The sequence below is a fragment of the Callorhinchus milii genome, unplaced genomic scaffold, assembly GCF_018977255.1.
Source record: "Callorhinchus milii isolate IMCB2004 unplaced genomic scaffold, IMCB_Cmil_1.0 Scaffold8, whole genome shotgun sequence".
Lineage (NCBI taxonomy): Eukaryota > Metazoa > Chordata > Chondrichthyes > Chimaeriformes > Callorhinchidae > Callorhinchus > Callorhinchus milii.
Window position 1 is genome coordinate 9,357,895 of NW_024704749.1, and position 25,020 is coordinate 9,382,914.

Consider the following 25,020-nt stretch of genomic DNA (forward strand, 5'->3'; position numbering starts at 1 on the left):
AAGCAAAGCAGCACTTCGAGTTGTTTTGAACCAAACGAAAACAGAGGCCAGAACAGAATTATTTAGGAAAGTACGCATCGGCTCCTGTGGCTGGCCACCAGACATGCAGACACACCACTAAACCCACCCGGCGCAGTTTCATTAAGTGTTGCCATTTTGTGGCCTTTTATACGCAGACAATGAGTCTATTATGCAAGTAAAGAACAAACGAACGTATGAGGACAGTGCAGACTCGATGGGCTCAATGGCCTCATTCAGTGCTGTAGATCTCTTTGCTCGTAATTACAGATCTTCTTAATTGTGTGATTGACAACCAATGAAGAGTATTAAAGATTCCGCAAAATATTTCTCATTGCTGTTTATTCCTCTGTACACATGTCTTGATCACGTCCAGGCTCAACTATGCCAGTGCTTTGCAACAACAACAACAACTTGCATTTATGCAGTGCCCTTCACGCTGGACTGCATCTTGGAGCACTTAGATGGTGGTGGACTCCACAGCTCTTCTCTAAGCACACTGTCCAAACATCCGCAACTCACACCCTCTCGCACGCCAGGCTGCACAAGCCTCTCACCTCCATCCTTGCTCAGCGTAATTGGCTTCCCATCTCCTGGCAGATTGAGTTTGAGATCTTTGTATCCCTCTATGGTCTCGCGCCCCCCCACCACCCTCTCTTTCCAGCTCGGGATCAAACCATACCACTCTAAAGTGCTCTGAGATCCTATCTGCACGAAGGGTGCTCTGCACATGCAAGTTGTTGGCATGTGGAGGGTACAATATTCCCTCATTTAACAATTACAAATTGAAATTACTGTTTTAAGTAAGAGCCATCACTCCTTTGATGCTTAAGGAACTGGACAAACAACAACAAACTGCACTTATACACTTTTCACATAAAGAGAACATCCCAAAGTGCTTTACAGAGTTGTGGTTGGAGCTTGACCCTGGGGGAAGGTGTAGGCAAAGAGAGATGGGTTTAAGATGGGTTTTGAAAGCAGTGAGGGAAGGAGAAAGACAGGAAATTTGGAAGAGCATTCCAGAAAACAGGGGCAAAGTGGCTGAAAGCTCACCCATTAATGGTACTTATTTAATAACCCTGTCACCCTTGCTTCTCTTCTACTAAATTACCGGTCTCGTCCTTAGTGACACAACCTCCTCCTGACTATCCCTTTGCTTCTAATACGCTTATAAAAATCTTTAGTTTCCTTTAATATTGTCCAACAGTCTTTTTATGTTGTTTCTTAGCCTTTCTAATTTCCCTTTTTGCTGCCTTTGCATCTTTGATATATTTCCTTATTTTCCACTGTAATGGTAGACCTATAATTTGCATAAACCTCCCTCTTTTCCATTGTTAACTTCCTAATATTTTTCGAATCCCAAGGTCCTCTATGTTTAGTTGCATCCCTTTGGGTTTTGATGTGAATTCAAAAGTAAGTATTATTTTTAGCGAAGGCATGGATGAAACCAATCTATAAGACCCTATAGACTGCTTTCACCTACGCAAAGGACCGTAACTAACAACTATTTATGTGTGAGATTAGATCCCATATGAATGAGTTAGGAAGTAATAACATATGAAACACATTGGATGTGCAAGAGTTGGCATTTCTAAACATCCTTTACAACTCCAATATGGTATTGATTTCCCCCAAAATGCCCCCAGAGGATAATGCTGCTGGACTGTGAGGGATGCTGAAAGAAAACACAGCTTGCCCTGAATCTATAAAAAGCAAAGAGACAGACCCAACCTCACTGTAATTAGAGAGGCACAGGCAGAGGCTTGGGAACAAGTTACTCTCCCTCTTGTGTGAGAAATGTGCAAGAACGGAGCTCGAAGCGGGAGGAACCCAAGCAAGTGGGAGTGAAATAACACGGAAAAGAGGACAAGCGAGTGAAACATTGCAAACTCCTGTTCCATTCAGTCCACAGACGCTCTGAGGATTTGTTTGATGGTCGTTTTAAGATAGCTTAAATTCAACAGAATCAAAAACAACAACTTGCATTTATATACAGCGCCCTTCTTGCAGGGTAGCATCTAGGAGTGCTTCGCAATGGCAGTGTTTCACACTGAGCTAGGGATGAGGTTAAGTTGGTGTTCTTTCAATCAAAAAGTGGGTGTGTGGGAGGCGGTGGGGAGCTGATACCTAATGAATGGGTGTGGGGGCAAATTCGATTACTTCACAGTTAAAAAATGTTGGTAATATGAAATGCTGAAATTCCAGCATAGGTCAACCAGCCGCCGAAAGATAATAATAATAATCCTTGCATCTGATATAGCGCCTTATCATGTCTTCGAGACGTCTCAAAGCGCTTCCCAGAAATATACTGTAAAGTGAATGTATGTTTTTGCAGGCGAAAGAAAGATGGTTCTGCTAGAGTCACACCGAAAACTGCACTTTCTGGTTTCTTCTGAATTTACTTGTTACTTTTAAGTTACTGCGTTCTCTCCCCACCCGCCTTTTTCCCGGCTGCCTGGCTGTTTACACAAAGCCATAATAAGGTTGGGGAGGTCACTTGGCTGCAGTGAGAGTACATGCCCTCTCTGCACCAAGCCTGTTAAAGCAGTTTTGCGTACATATGCTCAGCACATCCACAATCCGGTGAACATTCATCACAAGTCATGACAGAAGAGATGAATTTTTCATCTTTCTTCAATAGATTGTGGTAAGGCAGGAAAAGAGGAGACTCACATGAGGAACACGTGAACGTTTACAGTGCAGCGAGCGGTTGTCGTTACTTGAAATGAGCAGTATTGAGAAGGATGAAAAATAAACTCATCTCAGACCAGTCTGAGGCTTTCAAACAAGCGTCATTGATCATTATTGCCTCCGGTTTATTGTGTAATGTTTCCACATATTCAAATGTGAAGCCTGTGGGAAGCTGATCAATGAGTAGTGTTCGTATAATTTGTTTCATAAACAAACCTAGCCGGGCTTCTTCCGTTACTACCCATTACAGTGGGGAAAATATTTATGCAACAACCGTGAGCTCTGGCAGCACAACCAGAATTAAAACCACAGCTGATTGACCCGTTGGGCTACAAAACAAAGGATAAACTCTCCTGCGATTGCCTGTGTTGCTGGGCACCGCACACTTTAATGAGACCAGCATGTGCAGGCTCTTTGCACGAATCCCCCTGAACTTCCTCCAAAACTTAAAATATAGTGTTTTTAATCAGTAAATCTAGGAACCTCAGCACCCAGGTAGTTTTTCAGACTCCGACTTCATAAAGATCTCTACAGACACTAGTTAATGGCACACTCAAATAATGCTGTATTAATCCACCATTCCCAGGTATTAAGTATTGTATTCAAAGTATGTAAACTACCTGAATCCCTCAAGTTGGTGGCAGAATGTAATCGAGTCCTACATGGATAATGTCAACAAAATACAGTCACTACACTCTACAGTAAATGATGCGCTTTGACGTGAGAGTCGCTATGTCAAATGCATTGATTGTGGTGATGATGTGTAAACTATCTCATAGCCTTGATTGACTGCGGCTCTAACTCACTCTCAGGTATCTTTCATTCTCCACCTAAAACGCCATTTGAAGCCTCAATGGGTTAACTTTAGTGCTTTATTCCAACAATATGACTCATTCATTACTTTCAATGAACCATCAGAATTTGCTTGTTGCCAACACATTACATGCAGCTGCCCATAAATAACGTGCACAGGGGCTTCATTACAAGGGTGACCAGAGGCCAGTCACAGGGGTAGTCATAAAATCCCTCCTTTCGTTTGTTCAAACTATAAATTTCCAAACAACTTAAATGAGTTTTTCAATTTTCTTCTGATTAATATTCTGTTCACTGTGTACATTTGACTATTTTTTTTTACTGGGAAATAAAACTTCAAACTTTAGGACCTGTAATATGGAGCCTTTGAAAGTAAAGCTCTTACCTACCAGAACAACTGCTAATTTTCTGTTGTTTATCGAATCCCTAAATAATCCTAGCATTTGATACTCAAAATCCTGGATATGCACCTTAAATTTTATTGCCCAAATCATATTGCTCCCCTTTTCTCCTGCGAACTGAATGAGTCTTTCATGAGGAGTGGTGGTTTTGGCTGGTTAGACTCCGGCAGTTACTCAAACACTCACTTTGGGGTGCCCAGGCCTTGGTTCTCATCAAGCTGCGCTTAATACATTCCGGAATTAGGTAACCGGGATGTGTCCCTCTAGGGAGAGAGTGGGTTCCATTCCAACGATCTACCTCTGGAATTTCCATGTGTCGATGGGATGCCTAGAATCCTCAGTTTGGGTTGGATACTCTTAAGCATGATGTGTCAGACACCCGGCTGACCAGTTTTTTTTAAAAAAGGTTATTAAGATTTTAACTGATTCCATTGCCTGCAAAGGATCAAAATCGCTTACGGGCAATATTCAATTTGAGGGTTTGCTTCAAAGCCGTCGAATTCTTTCCAACTTATTTAAAATAATGCGAGCAATTTATAGGCGGTAAACCCCATTGGCAAATTATTAACACGGGTGCAGTTTCCTTGGATGAGTGAGTTTCAGTTTAGATTTTTTTTTGCATTTTAACGAGGATTCCAGGAACATTCCAGGAAGAATTTTTGCTGCTCATTAGCTGACGTCTCTGGGATGTCACCAGGGTGAACAGGTTTATCATAATAAATAAGTATTTCACATAGCACCATATCACGTTGTTGAGACGTCTCAAAGCGCTTCACTGAATATACTGTAAAGTGAATTGACTGTATATTTTGTGGGTGAAACGTGGCAACCAATTGCGCACAGCAGCGTCCCCACAAACAGTCGTGGATTGAGTGACCGAATTATTATTATTTCTTAATTTTTGAAGGGGATTATTACCCCGAGAAAGCAATCTGCCAATCGACTCAACAACAACAACTTGCGTTTATATAGCGCTCTTCACGCAGGGCAGCGTCCCAGAGCGCTCACAACCGGTTATGAAAAGAGAGTTGAGAAGTGAGGCACTAGAGTTGAGAAGGGGCAAGATGGATGGTCTCTTCTCCCTGGGGGAGCAGATTGCCTCCATTCAACATCTCCGGTGCCCGCGCTGATGATTTTGGGCCCTCGGTTTGCGAATAATTGCAGGTTTAAATCTACATACCTAGAATTGGAACTAACACACTCAATTTTAACCAGTAATTCATTGGAAACACATTATATCAACGAATAACTTTAAATGTTTAGATTAAATATATAAACAAAGAAGTATATATTAACAGTATAAATAATTAATTTATTCATCTTACAACAATATAATTGATAATAATTACTAAATCCAATCTACATTTCTTCCCTCAGGACCTTACATTCCACCTAGTCTTTGCCCTTCTTTTCGACCGCGCCTTCGGTCACCTCCCCCTGGCTCGGTCCTGGGATCCTACACTGTAAAGCGCTCTGAGACGCTGTCCGGCGTGGAGGGCACTATATAAATCCAAGTTGTTGTTGTTGTTGCCTACAAGACTATTGTGTGTTTACAAATGAGGGCCATGCAGAATTCTTGAACATTCTTAAAGTGTGTCCTAATTTGGAAACCACCATTTCACAATTCTTAAAATGAATTCCAAATTAAAATTGATTTTAAGAATTTTCCTATGCAATTGTTAATTTTACGACAAATTGGTCTTTCAGGCTAAGACTAGGTGAAATTTTGAGCTTCAGGTCCTCTTTGTATAGGAGTTGCCAAGGATTTGTGTATTATTTTCACAACTATTGTACCCGTGAAGCGCTTTGAGACGTCTCGAAGACCTGATAAGGCGTTATATCAAATGCAAGGATTATTATTTATTATTACTACATCAGAACCTATGCAGTAGTTTATATGGATCCATTCAGGAGGCGTAAGGTAACAGATGCCAGTGAACAATTAGCTTTTACCCATGAAGTGAAGGCATTAGCATCAAGTAATCAACTGCTCAGGCAGAAAAAGAGATGAGACACAAAGACAGAAAGGAAGAGAAGGTGAAAGAGACAGGTTGGGAGGAAGAGGTGTAATAGAAACACAGCAAATCTGATGGGATGTTACCACCTAAACCGTGTATGTTTTATGGTAAATCCAGGAGGGAGGAGTTCAGTTTGTTGTCGCATAGAACAAATATTTCATCAGGAAAGAATGAACTCCTCAAACTACTGCATAATTGAAATAACACCGACCATTGACAACATCCCAATGTCAGAAAACAAGCTGCCAATTAAACCCACTGTACAAAGTACTCTCATGCTACAAGTACAGTCCTACACAATTCTACAATACCAGTGTCAGTAACCATCAAAACAGTAAATGGTCTGTACATTTAACAGATCAGTCTACTTATCTACCTCGAAGTGGGCTTAGAACAGGAAGTTTATGTGCCAGTAATTGGAAACAATGATTTTCCACTCCGAGGGAAAAGGGGAAAGAATGTTACCCCTTGAATATCATTAATTCTCTGCCTACTCAGTCTTTTTTATTGTGGTTTTCCTGTTCATTTACCATGTGTGGTACTTCTAAGATCAGCAACTGCATGTGGCAGCCAGTTGAAAGCTGCTTTGCCCCAGACACCTGCGTGCAGTTATAAAGCACTTGATTAAAACCAGACACTGAGCTCAAGGCTGTGCAGAGCTGTGGAAGACACATCCTTGTACACGAGAAGTTTTCAATTTAGTACTGCGGCTAATTGGGTAAAGTGCAGAGCAGAAATGACATGTTTGCCCCGAGGAAAGGAGAGAAAATGTACCAAAAAGTACCAGCTCTGCCACACCCCCTGGCAAAGACCTGGCAACTGATCAACTGGCCACTGTTTTGATTGAAGTGTTCAATTGAGGGTGGGGAGGGGGTGGGTTGGAATCAGAAGCAAAAAGGTCTAAAAATATACAAGATAAGGCAAGACAAACCCAGGTAGATCTTCTGAACAAACGAAACTGACACCAGCGATATTATTATTACTCCCGAAAGCTATTCACAATCTTCTTTTACACGAACAGACCTAAAACAGGGAGGTTGTTGATGTTGATGGGGTTAGAGACAAGCAACCAAGGTAAAAAGACCACTCCCTCCACAGCCAACACAAAACGCACTCTTGACATCCATTCACCCCACCTTCTTGTGGAGATTCTGCCTGGACATTCCCTCAGCATACCGAAAACAACTCCAAGATTATAGAAATCACAGCACAGGAGGAGGCCATCAGGTCTGAACCTAAACTGAACCAAGCTCACCCACTACTGCAATCTACTCCTAACCCCAATTTCTTACCCTTGACCTTTTATACTTGTCCATCCCTACATCTGCACTATTCAGTCCTGCTCTCAACGTGTCCGTCTAACTCCCTCCCTCACCTCCCTTTAAGGTCCATCTCAAGATATATAGCTTTGATTGCGCATTTCAGTCATTGTTCTCCTCCCTATCCCTTCGACCTGTATAAATGTAAATTATAACTCTAAATTGTATTAAAATACAAGCTGCACATTCCACCAAAAGCCCAGATCATAGGATCGGTGTATATATATGTTAAAAAGTTAACGTTTAAAAAGCACTTGATTGATTCAAGTATAAGCTGTTACCCATGGAGCAATGACAACAACATGCACTTACACAGCTGTATTCTCATTCAAAATCACCAACTGACAGCATGAATGGTGACCGTGTAGAATGGAATGAATGCTGTCATTTTATTCCCTTAGGATGTGGAACCATTCCTCTCCAAGTGCCATAAAAGGTTTTCCTCAGACGCTAATCATTTGTCTTCCTTATCCATCACAATAAGTGCGATTTACCACTTAAGGTACTCTCTTTTTTCTGCACTTACTCCATACCTATCCTTCAAAAACAATTTGTGTGAAGTGTGTAACACTAGACCCTAATTTATAATCCTGCTCAGTCAGTTGTTGCAATGTGTTTACAATAAGGTGTACATTAAATGTTTAGAACAGATAAAGGCCATTCAGCCCAACACGTCTGTTCTCACTCTACCCCTGAATCCCTTCTGTCCAGAAATGCATCTAGTTGTCCCTCACACACGTACACCCATTGTTTCTGCTTCAATCTCCTTCCCTCAAACAAACGTATTGCATTATTATTTGTCGGAAACAATGTCATCTGAACTTTCTCCTTACTTCCAGCTCATTTTAACTTGTGTCCCGTTCCACAGATTCATCCACAACAGCCTTCAAATCGCTCTCCTGATCAGAATGTTCCTTTTAAAAGTCGGAGAACAGATGTTAGCAAAGTGATTGCAAAATCATTGCTAACAACCATATCTGTAAAGGGCAGTAGTGAATTAGATACACCTACAGAAAGGTAGAGGATAAGTGTATCCCCTCTTTCCTTCCTTTCTCCCATACTAATCATTTTATATCTAACCACATAAGTTTGGGGCTTACTTGCCCAGCTACTCAAAATATCCAAATCTAAATCTTATTTGCTCTGCTTCAGAATCATCTTCACACACAAAAAGAATGCTTACACTGCCCTCTTTCAAACAGATGTAAAACAGCAGGACTCACTCCTTGGATACCCTATTATCAAGTGTGAAAAATGTCCAGTTTTAAACCAATTTTCAATTCAGTGCCATTCTATATCCCCTACTCCATTGAGTCTTTACTGAAGTAATCAACCAAACAGTAGGAGTGTTACCGACTAATTACCGACTCACCAACCAGTGGAAATAATTTATTTCCGTTTGTTATCAAAAAACCCTTCATCATATTAAAACTCTCTCTTTGGACTCCTCTCAATGCTATCTGTTCTAGGGAAAATAGCCTCAGTTCCTCCAGTTTCTTGCTTGTAAACCTTCTCATCCTTGGTATCATCCCAGTGAATCTCCTTCCTCTACTCCTTCTCTGTGGCCCTCGCATTTCTTCCATAGCAGGGATATACCAGAACTAGACACAATAACCCACTTGAAACTATTGATTTACACAGGTCAAGTATTACCCCATTTTTTTAAAATCCTATTTATAAAATATTAACCCTAGCTCTCTGCTCTTTGGGACATCCTCGTAACGCGAAAGGCGCTATACAAATGTAATCTTCTTGTTGTTTCACTCTTTTCCCATCGTTTTATAGCAAAGGGACCTTGGTATAATGTCTCATCTGAAGGCTGGGGCTTTCAACAATGCACAGGAATGTGACCTTAGACTATGAGCTTACGAGCAGACATGGGGCTTACGCCCACAACCTTCTGACCCAGATATGGCTACAAGCCTCTCTCATTGGAATGGGTAAAATAACATTTGAAGATGGAACTTATGAATGGGATGCGATGCTACTTTGGTTCAAATAAGCATCTTGTGGCAGAACACCATTTCCCACGCCGCACACAAACATATCTACTGAGGGGAAAGCATGTCCACGTTAAATTCATGTTCATTTTTATGGCAAGAAATGTGATTAAATGCAGAATTATAAACCATACTAGCCCACAAAATACCCAATGTTTAGTGTCTAATTTTGTGCAGTATATTTAAATACTGGCAAATTAGCCTCCATGGAGACTAAACAGACAGTCCATGAAATCCTTCATCATTTCACTTTTTATTTAAAATTACAAATAACCCTTGAAAATGTGGTAACAAGCAAATTGCTTTCCATCAAAAGCCCTCTAGGAGTATTTTAGTAATTTAATGAGGGCTTGTGGTGGTGATCCATTCTGTAATTACTGGAGAAATAAAACTCTTTGTTACTAGGAGACCATCATACATCAATGTAATCACAAGAAGCCAGTCCATCCAGAGAGAGGAGTCAGTGAGCATTTAATAAACATTGGGATGTTGCTGTTAGAGCCAAAGATTCAATTCATCCAGAAAGCTTGATGACACTTCACTTATTCTGCATTGTGCTTCTCCATCCCTCCTAAAACCACATCCTGAGGAGTTCCATCAACCCCCCATTGGCATCAGCATCTGTCATTGTGGTACCAGAGCCAACAACAATAAAGTGCATGGTGACAGAATTCCTAACATCTGGCCGACACTGTAACATTGCATATGCTAATGGGAAAACCTGCACAGAACTAGCCTCCCCAACACCACAGAATGTTCAAAAGTGGAATGAAAGATGCGGGTTACAGGCTTCTTGATTCACATATTTCAACCATCTGACTTGGCGTTCGAATGCCTTGGATTAACATCGCCGGGTTTGAGGGGCAAGAAGTTGTAGAAACCAGCACTACTCCAAAATCAGCCTCTGTTTACCTTCCATAAGTAGGAACCAAAGTCGGGTTCCTGCAGAGTCAGTAATGTGACACTGCAGCGACACTGGGAACTGGTGTGATTAGCAGTGATTAATATTCCACGAGACGTGCAGGTTTCACACGCTGCACAAACAGCTCGAGAACCAGTGGTGGCTGGCATTTCCTCCTCATCTGTCACCAGTGTTAGTTTTCCCTCTGCCTGGCAACATGCCCACATACGCTGATTCCGAGCGGAACTGCTTTCTCACCTTTTTTGTTGCTGCTCACGAAGACTATTCAGTGATCTCTCTTCAAAGGTTGAGTGTGTCAGTGGGTGCGTTTTGTATGTGTACACAGATGGCGCATGAGAACTCAATCAACTGGGCGGGAACTCCCAAAATTCTGATGACAATTACATTTCACTGTAGTACTGAAGATGAATGTTCAACCTTTATGCTGGATTATGTGAAATATTATCTGATTATTAAGAAGCTACTTAGGAAAAGCAAAACATTCTGCTGAAACAGGTTGAATAAGCAGAGAATTCAGGTATCAATTAATTCTGCAATCTTGCTCTTACGAAAGCCACAGAACTACCAATAGCATTGAACACACACACTCTCTCTCTCTCTCTGTGCTCCAAATTGAGAGGTAATGTCAATGCAATATGAGGAATTTAACGCTGCATCCCATTCCTGCCATTATTACACCATGTCACTATTCCCCTCACATCTATAATAATAATAATCCTTGCATTTGATATAGCGCTTTTCACGTCGGGAGGACGTCCCAAAGCACTTCACAGAACACACTGTAAAGTGAATTGACTGTATATTTGTGGGCAAACGCGGCAGCCAATTGCGCACAGCAATGTCCCACAAACAGTCGTAGATTGAAAATGACCAATTTATTATTGTTTTTGGTTTTGGAGGGATTATTATTAGGCTCTGTGTGGAGTAAGGAAACTTGCCCAAGGTTTCGCCCTCTGCCTGGAATTGAACTCAGGTCTCTTGCTTGCAAAGCTTGCATCTATAACTACTGTGAAATCCATTACCAGTTGCAAGCATCAACACCCTCCATTACGTTTGTAAACATCCTCCCTCCCCAAATACCACTCTCTCTGTAAGTATTGCATAGCTGCAATCACGTCATTTCCTGACTTCTGAAGACCGTCAGCTTTGCCTTGGGGTCAAATGTTCCATTGGAACGTCTTGACCGGAGATCCATCCCAGTTCTGCTTACAATAATACTACTACTGGACCTGCTCCTCTTAATTACTTTCAACTGATGCAAACCAAATACTCCCTTTGTGCAATTTCACGTACGGAAAATTTCTCCTCAGGAACAACCTTATAAATGCATTACCTCACCACTGCAAAGTATTAGGTTCTCCCTAAAATGTGTATTACATCTTCTGCTTTGTCCTTTCTTACGACCAAACAGGAACGTAGGAAAACTTGTTCCAACAATAACACGGCTCATTTAGAAGCTAATTTCCAAAGCTTCAAATACACTTCCTGTATTTAATCTGATACTCAATGGATCGGCCCATCAGGGCAGTGGCACCTGCTTACAAAACGCAACTCGTCTGCGTTCAGAAGTTTACATACTGGGCAGAAATATTTAGTATTTGTAGAAATATTGGAGTCGGATTTTTTGAACCACTCATTCCTCATTTCCTCTCCACCTATTTTTCCAGCTTTGACCCATTTTCCTGAGGCTCATCGGACACTGCTGCTGCCTGGGAAACATGCTCAAGAGGTGTACAAAAGCCTTATCCCAGTTGTAAATTTCAGCTGCGATCAATATCCAAACTCATCTACCAGTTGGGAGTGAAATATTGTAGTTCATTGGGTTGAGGTTGTAAGTTGATGAACGATTTGGAGCAGAAGGACAGAAATGCACAAAGACCTTGCGTAAAGTGTTGTCAGAAGGCATGCAAGGTGGGAGTCAAAGGCATTGATGATTGGTTCAGCATGGACAAGGAACGGTAGGTCTCACCTCACGATCCTTTAGTTTCATGGCCAGCACAAGCTGGAGGCGGTGGTTGTTAAGGGCCTCTCGGTAGTTACCGCTGGTGAAGAATGCCGATCCCAGGTTGCCATGTGCTCTGCACTCGCCCGTGTGGTCACCTGAGAAAAGGGGAACGGAAAACAATCATTGGCGGGAGGGCCTTCACCCCCCCTTTCCCACCCTCTGGAACTCCATGCCACAGTTCCTCTGCATCGCCTCGCTCCTCCCTTGCCCCTTTCAAGACCCGCCTCAAGACCCTCCTCTTCGATCGTGCCTTCGGTCACCCTCCTACCCACTCTCCATCCCTCCTGATCCCAACCATCAGCTCAGGTGCGGATCCCTGACTGTCCAGCGCTTTGGGATGTCCTCCTGACATGAAAGGTGCTGTACAAAAGTAATTTGTTGTTGTTGTTTTCACATGAAATCATCTGTTGGATGGTGTCAGCTTGGCTCAGCTGGCAGCACTCACATCACAGTCAGTAGGTGGTAGGTTCAAGCCCCATGTTGGGACTTTGAACTCCATAGTCTAGGCTGTCACCAATACAACGCTGTGGCAAGCGCTTTATTATCAGAGCTGCCACCCTTTAAATCGAGGTCCATCGGCCTGTTCAGGTGGACGGACGTTAAAGATCCCATGGCACTATTCAAGGAGTTTTCCCCTGTATCCTGGCCAGCAATCCCTCATTCACTTCAAGGCTGTTTGCGGGACATTGCTGTGAGCAAATGGGCTGTCACATTCACCTACAAGATACAGGGTTACTACAGTAGTTCATACGAAGCACTTTGAGACATCCTCCCTATTGGTGAAATGGCAAATGCAAGGATTATTTTTTTTAATCAGTGGGTTGAGCGTATAATATGCAAAACATGACTGAACTCAAGAGCAAAACTCCAGATGTGGCACTGAATGCACAGCGCATATTAAGTTTTATGAATATCAGAAGCATCCTCGACATCTCCAAGTTAATGCGTTTCCAGTTAGTCCAGGAGGGATGTCCTTGAACAGGTCAACTCCGGAGGGCAGTAGTACAATGCCGAGTACTCAACATTCTTTCTCATCCTGCACAGGATATATCAAATGCAAGGAATTGTTTCTCAAGCATGTTTAAATATTACTGTTTATAAAGCAACCACATTTTAACAGGCCTCTCTTGTGAGGTACCTATTCCTCCATTGAAACAATCAGTATGTGAAGCACAGAACTCAATGAGCATTCATTCTCCAGATCGTTTTGCCCCTACTTTCCCCAATCTTGCCTGGCTTTTCCCTCCTTCCAACTCCTCACCCAAACTGGACGAATACAGAGTTAACTGGAAGAGCCCTGTGTATTGGAATGAATGAAACAGTAACTATATTTTGTGTTTATTTAAATTAAACTGACTGCGTGGAATAATCGCAGTTTATAACCTCCACAGATTGCCTTAATGATCAGTTCTGAACTCCCTTTCTTTCCAAATATCGTCAACCATCATGGAATGCATTTCAGACAGGAATGTATTTAGCCTCGCTGCCTCCAGAGTCACAAATTCTATGTCAAACAATTGGGATTCGCTTAGACCTTTTGGGACTGGGGCTATAATCAGCCGTTGAGTTGCCCATCAGCAATAAGCAATTTCAGTCCCTACAAGTTTCGAAACACTGAAATCACATTTAATGCCTTGAATCATTACTGAATGGAGTTAAATAAGCAAATAAGAGCTCTGTATAGATCCCAAGACTAATCTAGACAATCCCAGTAAAACACAGGGAATTACTTCCCAGTAAATTCTCCTCTTCCTGTCCACTCCCGTTATCAAGAGGATTTTCATCACTTTTCAATTTAGTTCATTTCAGCCTTGTCTTTGCAGTCTTTGTTGAATCCACGTTTAGTCAATATCAGCTTAACTCAATGTTCACTTAACCACTGCAAAAGGGCTTTGGAAGACTGACAAAATGAGTTTTATTTATATATCATTATTGATCCGAGAGAGGTAGAGAATACTGGAGGTGAATTACACACTAAAATCTCATCTGGGTTTTTGGATAATTTATATACAGAATTAGATCCAGTCTGGAATCTAATCGGGATAGTCGGATGGTTCATGCAGTGCAAGATGCTTAAGGTGGACAGATCAGGGCCAGGCATTGGAGCTCCAGATCTCCTCGGAGCTGAACGTGCTCCAAGGTGACATATTTGGCAACAGAATCAAGCCCGCCATCTGTGGCAGTCTTGGTAATCCGGTTCCTGAGCCAGGCGGTTCACTTAAAATTTTAGTGTAACGTTTAAATTTAATATGGGCAGTACTGAGATTGGAAATGTCAAAAAAAAGTCTTCAGAGTGGAAACTTGCACAGGATGTTTTTTTGACAGATGGAGCCAATTACTGGTGGCCTTTAAACATTATAATGGTTTAAAAGCTGGACACTGTACAATTCTTCACTTTGTGTAAGTGGATCTTTCTGTAAGTTTCAGAGTGGTATCCATGCTTGCGGTGGAAATCTCTAATGGTCGCTCTTTAAGATTCAACTCAGGCATGCAATTGTAGAGGACGTTTTTTGATTGACAGCAGTTCTGTTGGTGGTTCTCTTGCATTTCCAGGATAAAAAAAAACTAATGGGTCTCAACTGCATCATTTATAAGTTTGGACTGAACTTTTGTCAACGGAAGAGGGAGAAATCTAACCTCTTAAGAGAATATATAGAAATAATGGAACTTGGGGTTGAGACTGGAATCTGATCGAAGTGTTCAGATACGTGGAATGATGGAGAATGGAAACTCGTGGTGAACAAGACTTTGCCAGAGCACAAGTCTTCATTACACTCACGTCTGCTATAATACTTATGCAAGTGCTTAATTTCTGCAATACTGTTCCAAAACACTTTGCAAAAAGATTACTAGCTCTTAGACCAATGATGATCTTTGGGGCTCCCACAGTTTGAACACAGATTCTGTTTATGCTGGCAGAAGAATTTCAAGGGTAGGAAGGGCTGACAGTATAATTACAGCCAGGAGCACATCCAGAAATTTTAAAATAAATGTTGGCATGGAACTGCGATGGAAATTGGAGCCGGATTTGCCAGAGTTACCCGGGAATCAGTTCTTCTCCATTTCCTACATGAATCCCCGGTTTTCAGGAACAATAAAGAGAGCTCTGTTGGCCATTTAGTTAACTGTTTCAATGTACTGTGAGTATTTGTGCAGAGCTGCGACAACCGGCAGATGAGTTGAGTTGAACAGGTTTGCTGGGTGTGAGTAAAATAAAAAATAATAATCCTTGCATTTGATATAGCGCCTTATCACATCTTGAAGACATCTCAAAGAGCTTCACAGAATATGCTGTAGAGTGAATTGACTGTATATTTTGTGGGCAAAACGCAGTAGCCAATTGCGTACAGTGTGTCCCGCAAACAGTCGTGGATTGAGTGACCAAATTATTATTATTTTGGTAATATACACCTTCAGTACAGCTGTGTGATTCTGGGCAGCAATAATGAGATAATAAATGTAGAGCAAAGGTCTAGAACTGAAATGTTTGCTTCTCCCTGTAAATTTCTGTAAAGCTATCATCTACATCCAGATGCAATCTCAAAATAATCATAATTTAGAGACAAATTACATACACTCAATTATCCAGCCAGCAGGAGCGACATCAGCCTGCAATTCTGTGCCAGATCAACTGTGTAAAACTGGTGTCAGATTTTTAAAATCTAATTGGATCTGTGTTCTGGACACTTTTTCTCAAATGTGACAGAGTGGACCCTGTGCTGTTGCCCAGGAAACATCTGCTGGCTGGCAAATTCCCTCCCGCCCCCAATAAACTTTCACAACTGACTCGATGAATTAATTGCCAACAGTTTCACTTCCATTTGCAGATGCACACTCGCACATTCTTCCTCGTCTCTGGGGCAGAAGCATGTGGGTTCAAGCCCCATAATCTACCCTTGAGTTCACATCCTAGGCTGATTCTTTAGTGCAGTATTAGGAAATACTGGATTTTTTTTGAGATGCCACTTTTCAGCTGAGCCATCAAACTGAGGTTCTAGCCATCTTTGCAGATGGATGTTCAAAGATTCTGTAAAATGTGTTTATGAACAAGACAATGGGATCTTTAGCATCCACCGCGAGAACTGGCAGACAGGAATGAACAATAAGAATCCTGGCTAGTTTTGTCCTTCTAAATCCAGGGAAGACTGGGACCGATTTGATCAGTTGAAACCAGCAAACTCAGTGAAGAACAGCTGAGGATCCAAAGCAGTGACCTCCTGCCACCCCCACGGTACTCCATCATCAGGGCTGCGTCTAATCTGTTGGCTTGAATCAGGTGCTATTTTGTATTGTTCCCATCCCCAATTGCTAAACAGGTAAACCCGTTCTTACAGGTTTACCTAAAGTTTTGGCTACATCGAAGTCCTGCTGCATGTAGCCAACGCTCTTCTCGGAGTTCCCTAAAGCCCAGTAAGCACTGCTCAGGGCAGAGAACACTGAGCCACGGAGTTTCAAGCTGCATGTCCCGATTTTCAAGGCAGCCTCCAGGACGACCACTGAGGCACTGTGGTGCCCGGCTGTCAGCAGCTCCTGGCCAATGACAGACACGACCACAAACGGGCTCTTGTCCAACTTCATCTTCTGTAATTTCTGGTAAGTCGGCTCCAAGGATTCTGTGGCAAAAATCAGATCGTACTCGTCAGTAAACAGATTGTGACTGAATTACACTCGGGGATCTCCACCCCCTCACACAAATGATCACCTCGCGCTCCACACGCCAATCCCACACCCCCGCCCCACACACACACAAATACCAACCGGCCAATTCCTCCCCACACACACACACACCCGAGACCCTCTCGCACGCCCTGAGACTCTCTCACACATCCCCATCAGCTGATAGGAGGCCAAGGACAGGTCCCAGGTTAACCCTTGCTGCCTGGGATTCTGCATTGTATGTGGAGTTTTCAAAGGGAAGGAAACACAAAGGATTTACTTGACGATAAATAAACTGACCAAATATCAGTCAATATTATAAGTCTTCACATCCTTTGGTGAATGTCAGCACAGGGACCATGGGAACAACAGGAAGCACTGAAGCAAAAACAGAGTCCGACCTGAAGCCCTATCTATCCAGCAAGCAAACGATGCAACGTTCACCGTGTGAACCAAAAAACACCGGGCTTGTTATTCAACATTGGTTTGATCACAGAAACACACAGTTCTATAATTAAAAAAACCCTTGCATTTGATACAGCGGCTTATCACGTCTTCGAGACGTCTCAAAGCGCTTCACATAATATACTGTAAAGTGAATTGCCTGTATGTTTTGTGGGCAAAATGCGGGCAGCCAATTGCGTACATAAAACAGGCCTGACACATAAAACAGAGACTAAGTTACTCCATGAAAGTGTGGAGATTGATCATGAACAAGCTGCTGTCTTCACGGTGACAGCTCCATTTCCCTGACGTTGGTTTGCAAACTACTGGATCAAACCCTTTTATAACCAAGGCATTCCAAGCAAGGAGTGTCCTCTCAGAGACGTCATTACTGCCAGACACTGCGGTCTTCAGCCCAGACAGCGAGCCAAAGTCAACTCAGACTAGGAGTGAAAGAGAGAGACTGGTCATGGTAGCAGAGAGCCAGTGTTAACCAGTGCCCCCAAATGATTGCTGGCAACAGTTTGTCCAGTGAATCAGTAACTGTTGGAATGGGGGCATTGTGAGATCTTACCTCGGAGCGGAGACTTCATGGCAGCCTCCACCATCCCGACTAGCAGCTGTAAGCTCTTGGGATCCTGGGCCAGGCCAGAGGCAAACGCAGCCAGCGAGTCTGCATGGCGGCCCAGGTACTGGAGGGCAACACCCTGTCGGAAGTATGCCTGCGTAAAAAAGAACAACGATAGTGTAAGTCCACGCTCTCCCCACACACCAAGGACTCCAGTCTCCCATTTATTTCATTATCTACGTTCAGGTATTCCTATTGCTGTCACATTGTTTTACTATAATAATAATAAATCCTTGATTTGATAGAATATACAGACACAGAATATACTGTAAGTGAATTGACTGTATATTTTGGGGTGGGGGGTGAGTGGGTGAAGTGAGGAAGCCAATTGCGTGCAGCAGCGTCCCACAAACAGTCGTGATTGAGTGACCAAATCATTGTTTATATACTGTATATTTTTTTTGAAGGGATTATTACCCTCAGAAAACCAATCCGCTATAATTATTACTAATTAATAAAAATGGCTGTGAACGGCTCAGTGTTGCCCCCACACCCCACACTCCCGGAAATCCAATCCAGATATCCCAAGGAACAGGAACCTTTCCCTCTGTCTCACACTCACTCTCGCTCCAGAGCTGACCCTGATCATACTGGGTGCATCACCAGTTTCCCGAAGAAGGAAAAAGAAGTGATGAAAATTTGAAACATCCCAAATGATTTAAACACGTTGCTTACAAGGTATTGTGGGTGAAATGTACACTCAGCATCTCACCAGCATCCACAATTATCTGCACTGCCCGAGTTTCACAGGACGGTGATTGCTGGCCTCACTAACATGTCTGTCACACGGGTGTTATCTGCTGAGTGCAGCTGGGAAGCCAACAGCCAGCTTTAATACCGGGCGATCACTGTAATTAACTGATATAACGGTGTCACTAAGTACTGCTGCAATGATATGGAGTACGTTGGCGCACTGCTGCCACCAACCTGAAATATCAATATCAGTCTTATGTAGTTTTTTTGCTCTTGATACAGTTTACAACATGTATTCGCCTTTGTTACCCTGAGAGCACAACTACGTCTCGCTCCCATGTCTGGAAATAAGGTCAACATACAATTTGCACTTAACACTGCGACCTGCCTATCCAGTAATTCTTTGCAAGGGTAAATTTGAAAATTCTTTATAAAGGCAATGGGAATCACCAAGTAAGGGACAAAGGATGGGGAAATTTAAGGGTGTTGGCCAAAGGCACGGTCAATAAAATAATTTTTTTTTAAAGAGGCTTTTTAAAGCAGACGGAAAAGGGCAAGAAGAAGCGAATTGAAGAGGGAGCTTCAGAGAGCAGAGGGCATAGCCGCTGATAATAATAATAATCCTTGCATTTGATATAGCGTCTTATCACATCTTTGAGGTGTCTCAAAGCACTTCACAGAATACACAGTAAATGGAGTGAGTGTTTGTTTTGTGGGCGAAACCCAGCAGCCAATTGCACAGTGTCCCACAAACAGTCGTGGATTGAGTCACCCAATTATTATTATTACTGATGGGTAGAGGGAGTAAGGAATAAACATAAGACAAGAATCACAAAAGCAAAGGGCATCAGCGGGAGCAAAGGACTAACGTACTCTTCATTTGAATGGAGAGGTTCATGCTGTTCATGGCAAGCCACTGTTTTATCTTCTGTAACTCTGCCCCACCTTCTGGAACTCCATCCCGCAGTCCCTCAGCCTCACCCCCTCCCTTGCCACTGTCAAGACCCATCTCAAGACCCTCCTCTTCAACCGTGCCTTTGATCTCTCTGCTTCCCCCCCGCCCTCCACCCTCCCCGACCCCCAACTCGGGTCCGAAACTGTCTGTCCAGTGCCTTGGGACGTCCTCTGTCTACGAAAGGCGCTATACAAATGCCATTTTATTGTTGTTGTAACATAGCAGCAGTAAATGGATGTGATGTGTGGGAGTGGAACAGCCATGTGTAACAGGGAGCTGATTGAAGAGCATCACTCACTATCCTTCAATCAAGTGGTCTATTTTCATTTAGAACTTAGACTTTCAATATTACATTTGATAAATATTTAAATAAATATTTTGTATTTTTTCCAAAAGCCTCTCATTCCCACCGGCAATAAAGGGAGTTTAGAGGTTGGAGTTTCCTCCTCAATAAATCTACACTCCATTTCTGCTTCAACCGCTGGACCTTTAATGTTCAGCATGATTTTTCATCACTCAGTAAGTAGCAGTGAGAGACTGTAATGAGCTGTAAAGGAGGTTTAAACTGACAGATAGTGGAAGAGAGACACAGACAGACTCTACAGTAAAACTGAGCTTACACTGTGACCCGGGGGTGTATAAAACATCTCTCCATGACTAGCCTCCACTGTTTAAACAGATTGATCCATATGCTAACTGCAGAATACTCTTATGATCCAGCGCAGCAATCGCTACACATCTTCCCAGTCCAGAAACAGATTCTCAGTGATGCCTATTGAATAATAATAATCATAATGCTTACATTTGATATAGCACCTTATCACATCTTCGAAACGTCTCAAAGCATTTCACAGAATATACTGTAAAGTAAATTCACTATATTTTTTGGTACTACAGTCTCTGGTACCCTTTCAGAGGAGGAAATGTCTCATGTTTTCCAAATAAGACCTTTAACCAGACTGGCACTGGCACAGTTGCACACTTTATAACCCTGAAATGATATGGAGTCCTGTAGCTCAGTTGCTAGCGCACTCACCTCGCGAGAGACCTGGGTTTGATTCCCAGCAAGGAGAAACCTTGGGCAAGTTTCCTTACTCCACATGCCTGATAATAAGCCTTCAAGAAAAAACTAATAAATTGATCACTTCAATCCATGACCGTTTGTGGGACACTGTTGTGCGCAATTGGCTGCCGCGTTTCGGTCACAAATACACAATTAATTCACTTTACATTATATTCTGTGAAGCACTTTGAGACGTCTAGAAGACGTGAAAAGCGCTATATCAAAAGCAAGAATTATTACTATTGTATTGGATGCTGATCTGGGCACAGTTAATAGAAAGGGCAGGCCGTTCGGAAGAGTTACTGATCATTAGTTATCTGAAGTGTGCTGTAGGCTGTTACTGATCCACACAGATTTATCTTGTCAGGGCGGGAATAAGGAGCTCATTGATCACTTATGTACTTTGTCAGATTAATGGTTGAATGGGAAAAATGTACGTTAGCCTGGCTCAGTCCCAGCACTCTCGCCTCTAGGTCAGAAGGTTGTGGGTTTAAACCCCACGTCAGGGCTTGAACTCACATACGCTAACTGGCATTCCAATGCAGTGCCCAGGGGTGGGGGGGGAGGGGTGTTGCAATGTTGGAGATGCCATCCTTGAGATGAAACGTTAACCCAAGGTCCCGTCTGCCTATTGAGGTGGACGTTAAAGATCCCATTGTGCTATTCAAAAAGAGAAGAAAGTTTCTCCCAGTGTCTTGGCCAACAATTTCCCAAATAAAATTGGTCGCTCACTTCATTGGAGTGTCAGCTTCAATGCGAGTTCAAATCTTAAAACAAAAAAAAGTTTGGGCAACATGCCCTTGGCACAGTGATGTCTGGCAAGATCAATGCTGAGAACCAGACATTTTCCAGGATTCGAGCCCTTTACACACGAGTTTTCCGTGCAAATATTGAAGAAATATAATTAGTCTTTAGTTTCACTGCAGACATCCCTTCACATTTATGAAGTGTTCAGCCATTGACACAGAAGTCACCTGGATGTAGGAATTGCATTACACCAGGGAGAATTCTGCTATTATTAAGAAGCTACTTATTGAAAATCTCATTGGAAGTCAAAGTAAGGTCCAGGCTTGAGAAAGAAAACCTTGGTGTCAACGTCAGTACCAGATAAGAAGAACAGTCCAGTGCTTTCTGCTTGCAGACAAAATAACTGAATATCCAAGCTCAACTAGTCAAAGGAAATGTGTTCAGGAGGAGGATCTAAATTCTGTATATGTGACATAGAGAACCAAACTCAGAGATGAAACCCTGGAGAGAAGAAAAGCTAGAAGTAACTTTGGCGGGTTTAGAGGAGGAATATTCTTCTGCTGCTGTGTTTAGAAGCATTCAGTTGATAGAAGGTAAATCACTTGTCAAGTTTTAATTTAAATCTGTAACATACTGTGTCAACACCACTTTTAGATTTTAGGTTGTAACTAAAGTTGGTATATTCGCTTCACCTGCTGTGTACCCAATTAGTTATACAAATAATAATAATAATCCTTGCATTTGATATAGCGCTTTTCACATCTTTGAGACGTCTCAAAGCTCTTCACGGAATATACTGTAAAGTGAATTAACTGTGTGCTTGTGGGCGAAATGCGGCAGCCAATTGTGCACAGCAGTGTCCCACAAACAGTCGTGGTTGCCGCATTTCGCCCACAAAATATACAGCCAAATCACTTTACAGTGATTACAGTAATCACTATACAGTAACACGCTTCAAGACGTCTCAAAGACATGATAAGGCGCTGTAGCAAATGCAAGGATTATTATTATTATCTGAAACCTTTCTATTTTAAAATCTAGTAAATAGGACAAGGTAATGGCTAACCGCCACAAGGAATAATCCCCTTCTTCCCTGTATGTACTCCGCAAGGAAATGTCACATACGCTCAGGCAAAATAATTCTTAGATTTGATATAGCATCTGTCAAGTCGGAAGGATGCCTCAAAGAACTTCACAGGAACACTGTAAGGGGTAATGACTGCATTTTTTGTAAGCGACACAGGCAAGCACACTGTGCATATGCACACATAGGTATGGACTAACACAAGACAAACACACACTCGTATTGTACCAACACGTTACATTTATCAGCACCTTTCCCATAAAAAGGGAAACTCCATACGCTTTAAAAAGATGAAGTAGAATTTCAGTGATTGTCATATTCTTCTAATACACACACATCTCAATGTGCCCGCACACATATAAATACTCCTCGCTCCTCACAATGACCATAAACAATAAACCAAGAAGCACCACCAAAATGTTGAAGCATCTTATTCTGAACATCACATTACTTGCAGTCACAGTGCCCAGAGACTCATAAAATGCACTAAGAACTCTGCAACACCTCATTTGCTGGAGCTGCTGTCATATCCATCTCTTTGTAGCTTCACCACACAACAGACAGAGTGTTTTTCTTTCTTGTCATCATTTCTGCCCCCCTCACAATTCACAACACATCTTTTAATACAACAGTCTAAGTCTATCTCCAGCAAAATATATCTTGAATATTGCTAAAACAATGTCCAAAGGGATTAATGAGACGTCTTCTGTAACAGTGAGATGGAATATGACTGTAATTAATATGCAACGATATTCCTCATTATAGTAGCTACTCCTCTAAGTAAACCGGCCATGAAGTGAAGATAGGAGTCAGATCTGACGCAACACTGAGAATTCATGTACATGAATATTACATTTCAGTCTTTATGGGTTAATCTTGATTATGAACCTATTGCTAATGAAGTTTATTATCAAACCATTTATTGAATTGGTGAGTATAAATGTGCGAGCACTGAACCGCATAAGGCTTCATGGCAGAAAACAATGCTTAATGTTAATTAAACTTCACACAAATGTGTACTATTATCAAACTGCAGTGATGAAGAATCATCACCACCTTTTATAGAACAGTAAACTATAAATTTCTGTGTGACGTCCGATGGCAGTGTAATTAGATTTTCGTCCCTTCATGTATTGAGAATGGAATTTTCTCATAATCCACAAATTACAATTAATGAGAGGTGAGAAGCCTTGTGNTTTTTTTCTATAAATTACATTATTTATTTATTTGAAATTCCTTTAACCGCATGACAATAGGCTTTTTGTGACCGCGTCTGTCAAGCTCGGGAGTTTGAGTGCAATTTACAATCACCAACCACAATTGAAGCTTCAGTAATTCAAATAATGAAATGGTTTTTTAATTGTTATGGGACTAATGATTCAATGCCACTAATGGTATGAAGGATACATCCGCTGACTGGCACGTGGGGCAGCCTGCCAGCTCGTGTGGCTAAGCACGGGTAGGAGGCAGAGAGAACTCGTGCCTGAATTCCCCAAAGGTCAGGCTTCCTACTCTCGTCCGGCTCAGCGGGGAGAAGGGCCAACGAGGCAAGGTGCTTATCCAGAGAGCGGGAGGGAATGGGGCCAAGTGCAGTTAGGAAAGGTGTATCAGAGGGCCATTGCTGTCAGTCATACTAAAGATATTGAGCATCGGAACCCTACCTGCCCCCCCCCCCCCAGCCAATTCGAACTGGGCACCAGCTAGTTAAAGCAAGACCAGGGATCAAAGATAGTACTTTATGGTATAATATTATGGGATATTGCACATAAGTAGTTCGGGACATATGTGCAGGCGACCACCAGGAAGGCGGAAGGCGAACTAGATGGACCTTGGTCTTTCTTCGTCTAGCGTTTCTTACGTGGCTCAGTACCTAAATGGTGTGGCATTTACCCGCAGCCGCACCGAGGAAGAATTAATATAACAGTTTATATTAAAAAGGTGACATTTATATATAAAAAAAATTAGAGCCTGCTTTTCACACGTTCCCATTTTGTTTCATGGAGCTGTTGTCAAGACAACCGAGACTGCAAAATATCACACACAACACAGTTGTGCTGTTCCCTTGACTGGTTTCATTTTTCTGTACAGATTGCTGCTGCCAGATTCAGTTAACGTGGGGTAGAAACACATTCCCAATCCCTGAGAATGGAATCATGCACTCTCCCACTCTCCTCAGACCTCATGGTGTATCGGATTACAAATAGTGCCTGGCAGCTGTCCCATTATTTTTGGAAAGATGCTTATAAGAAATGATGCAATACTTAATAAAAATGGCTCCTCATAATCCATACAAGGTCGGCGCTCCTAACCTCTGTCAGTCGTCAATTAGAAAACAAGACCGGAATGGCAAGTAAGAATTTTACATTTCCCTGATACTGGCAGTGCACGGCAACAATATTTTCGCGCAGTATCTTTCAAAAAAAAACACACACAGGTAGAGCAAACAGCAACCCAAACCGGCCCAAGACAGGCTGAAAAGCAAGTACGCTCCACATCCTTCACCGTTTTACTGCAGCCGCGGAATGCAATGCAATGCAACGGTCCGTTAATTATGATGCTTTTA

At 42.3% G+C, this 25,020-nt stretch overlaps 1 protein-coding gene across 1 annotated transcript in view; it reads right to left on the reverse strand.

The window, feature by feature from the left end:
- Positions 1 to 25,020, reverse strand: part of ttc28 (tetratricopeptide repeat domain 28) — a 170,297-nt gene that overhangs the window by 69,865 nt on the left and 75,412 nt on the right. The window contains exons 2-4 of the mRNA XM_042337666.1: positions 17,862 to 18,009; positions 16,528 to 16,800; positions 12,152 to 12,282 (exon numbers count right to left, since the gene is read on the reverse strand). Of these exons, the coding sequence (XP_042193600.1) occupies positions 12,152 to 12,282; positions 16,528 to 16,800; positions 17,862 to 18,009 (552 nt within the window). The remainder of the gene's footprint in view (positions 1 to 12,151; positions 12,283 to 16,527; positions 16,801 to 17,861; positions 18,010 to 25,020) is intronic.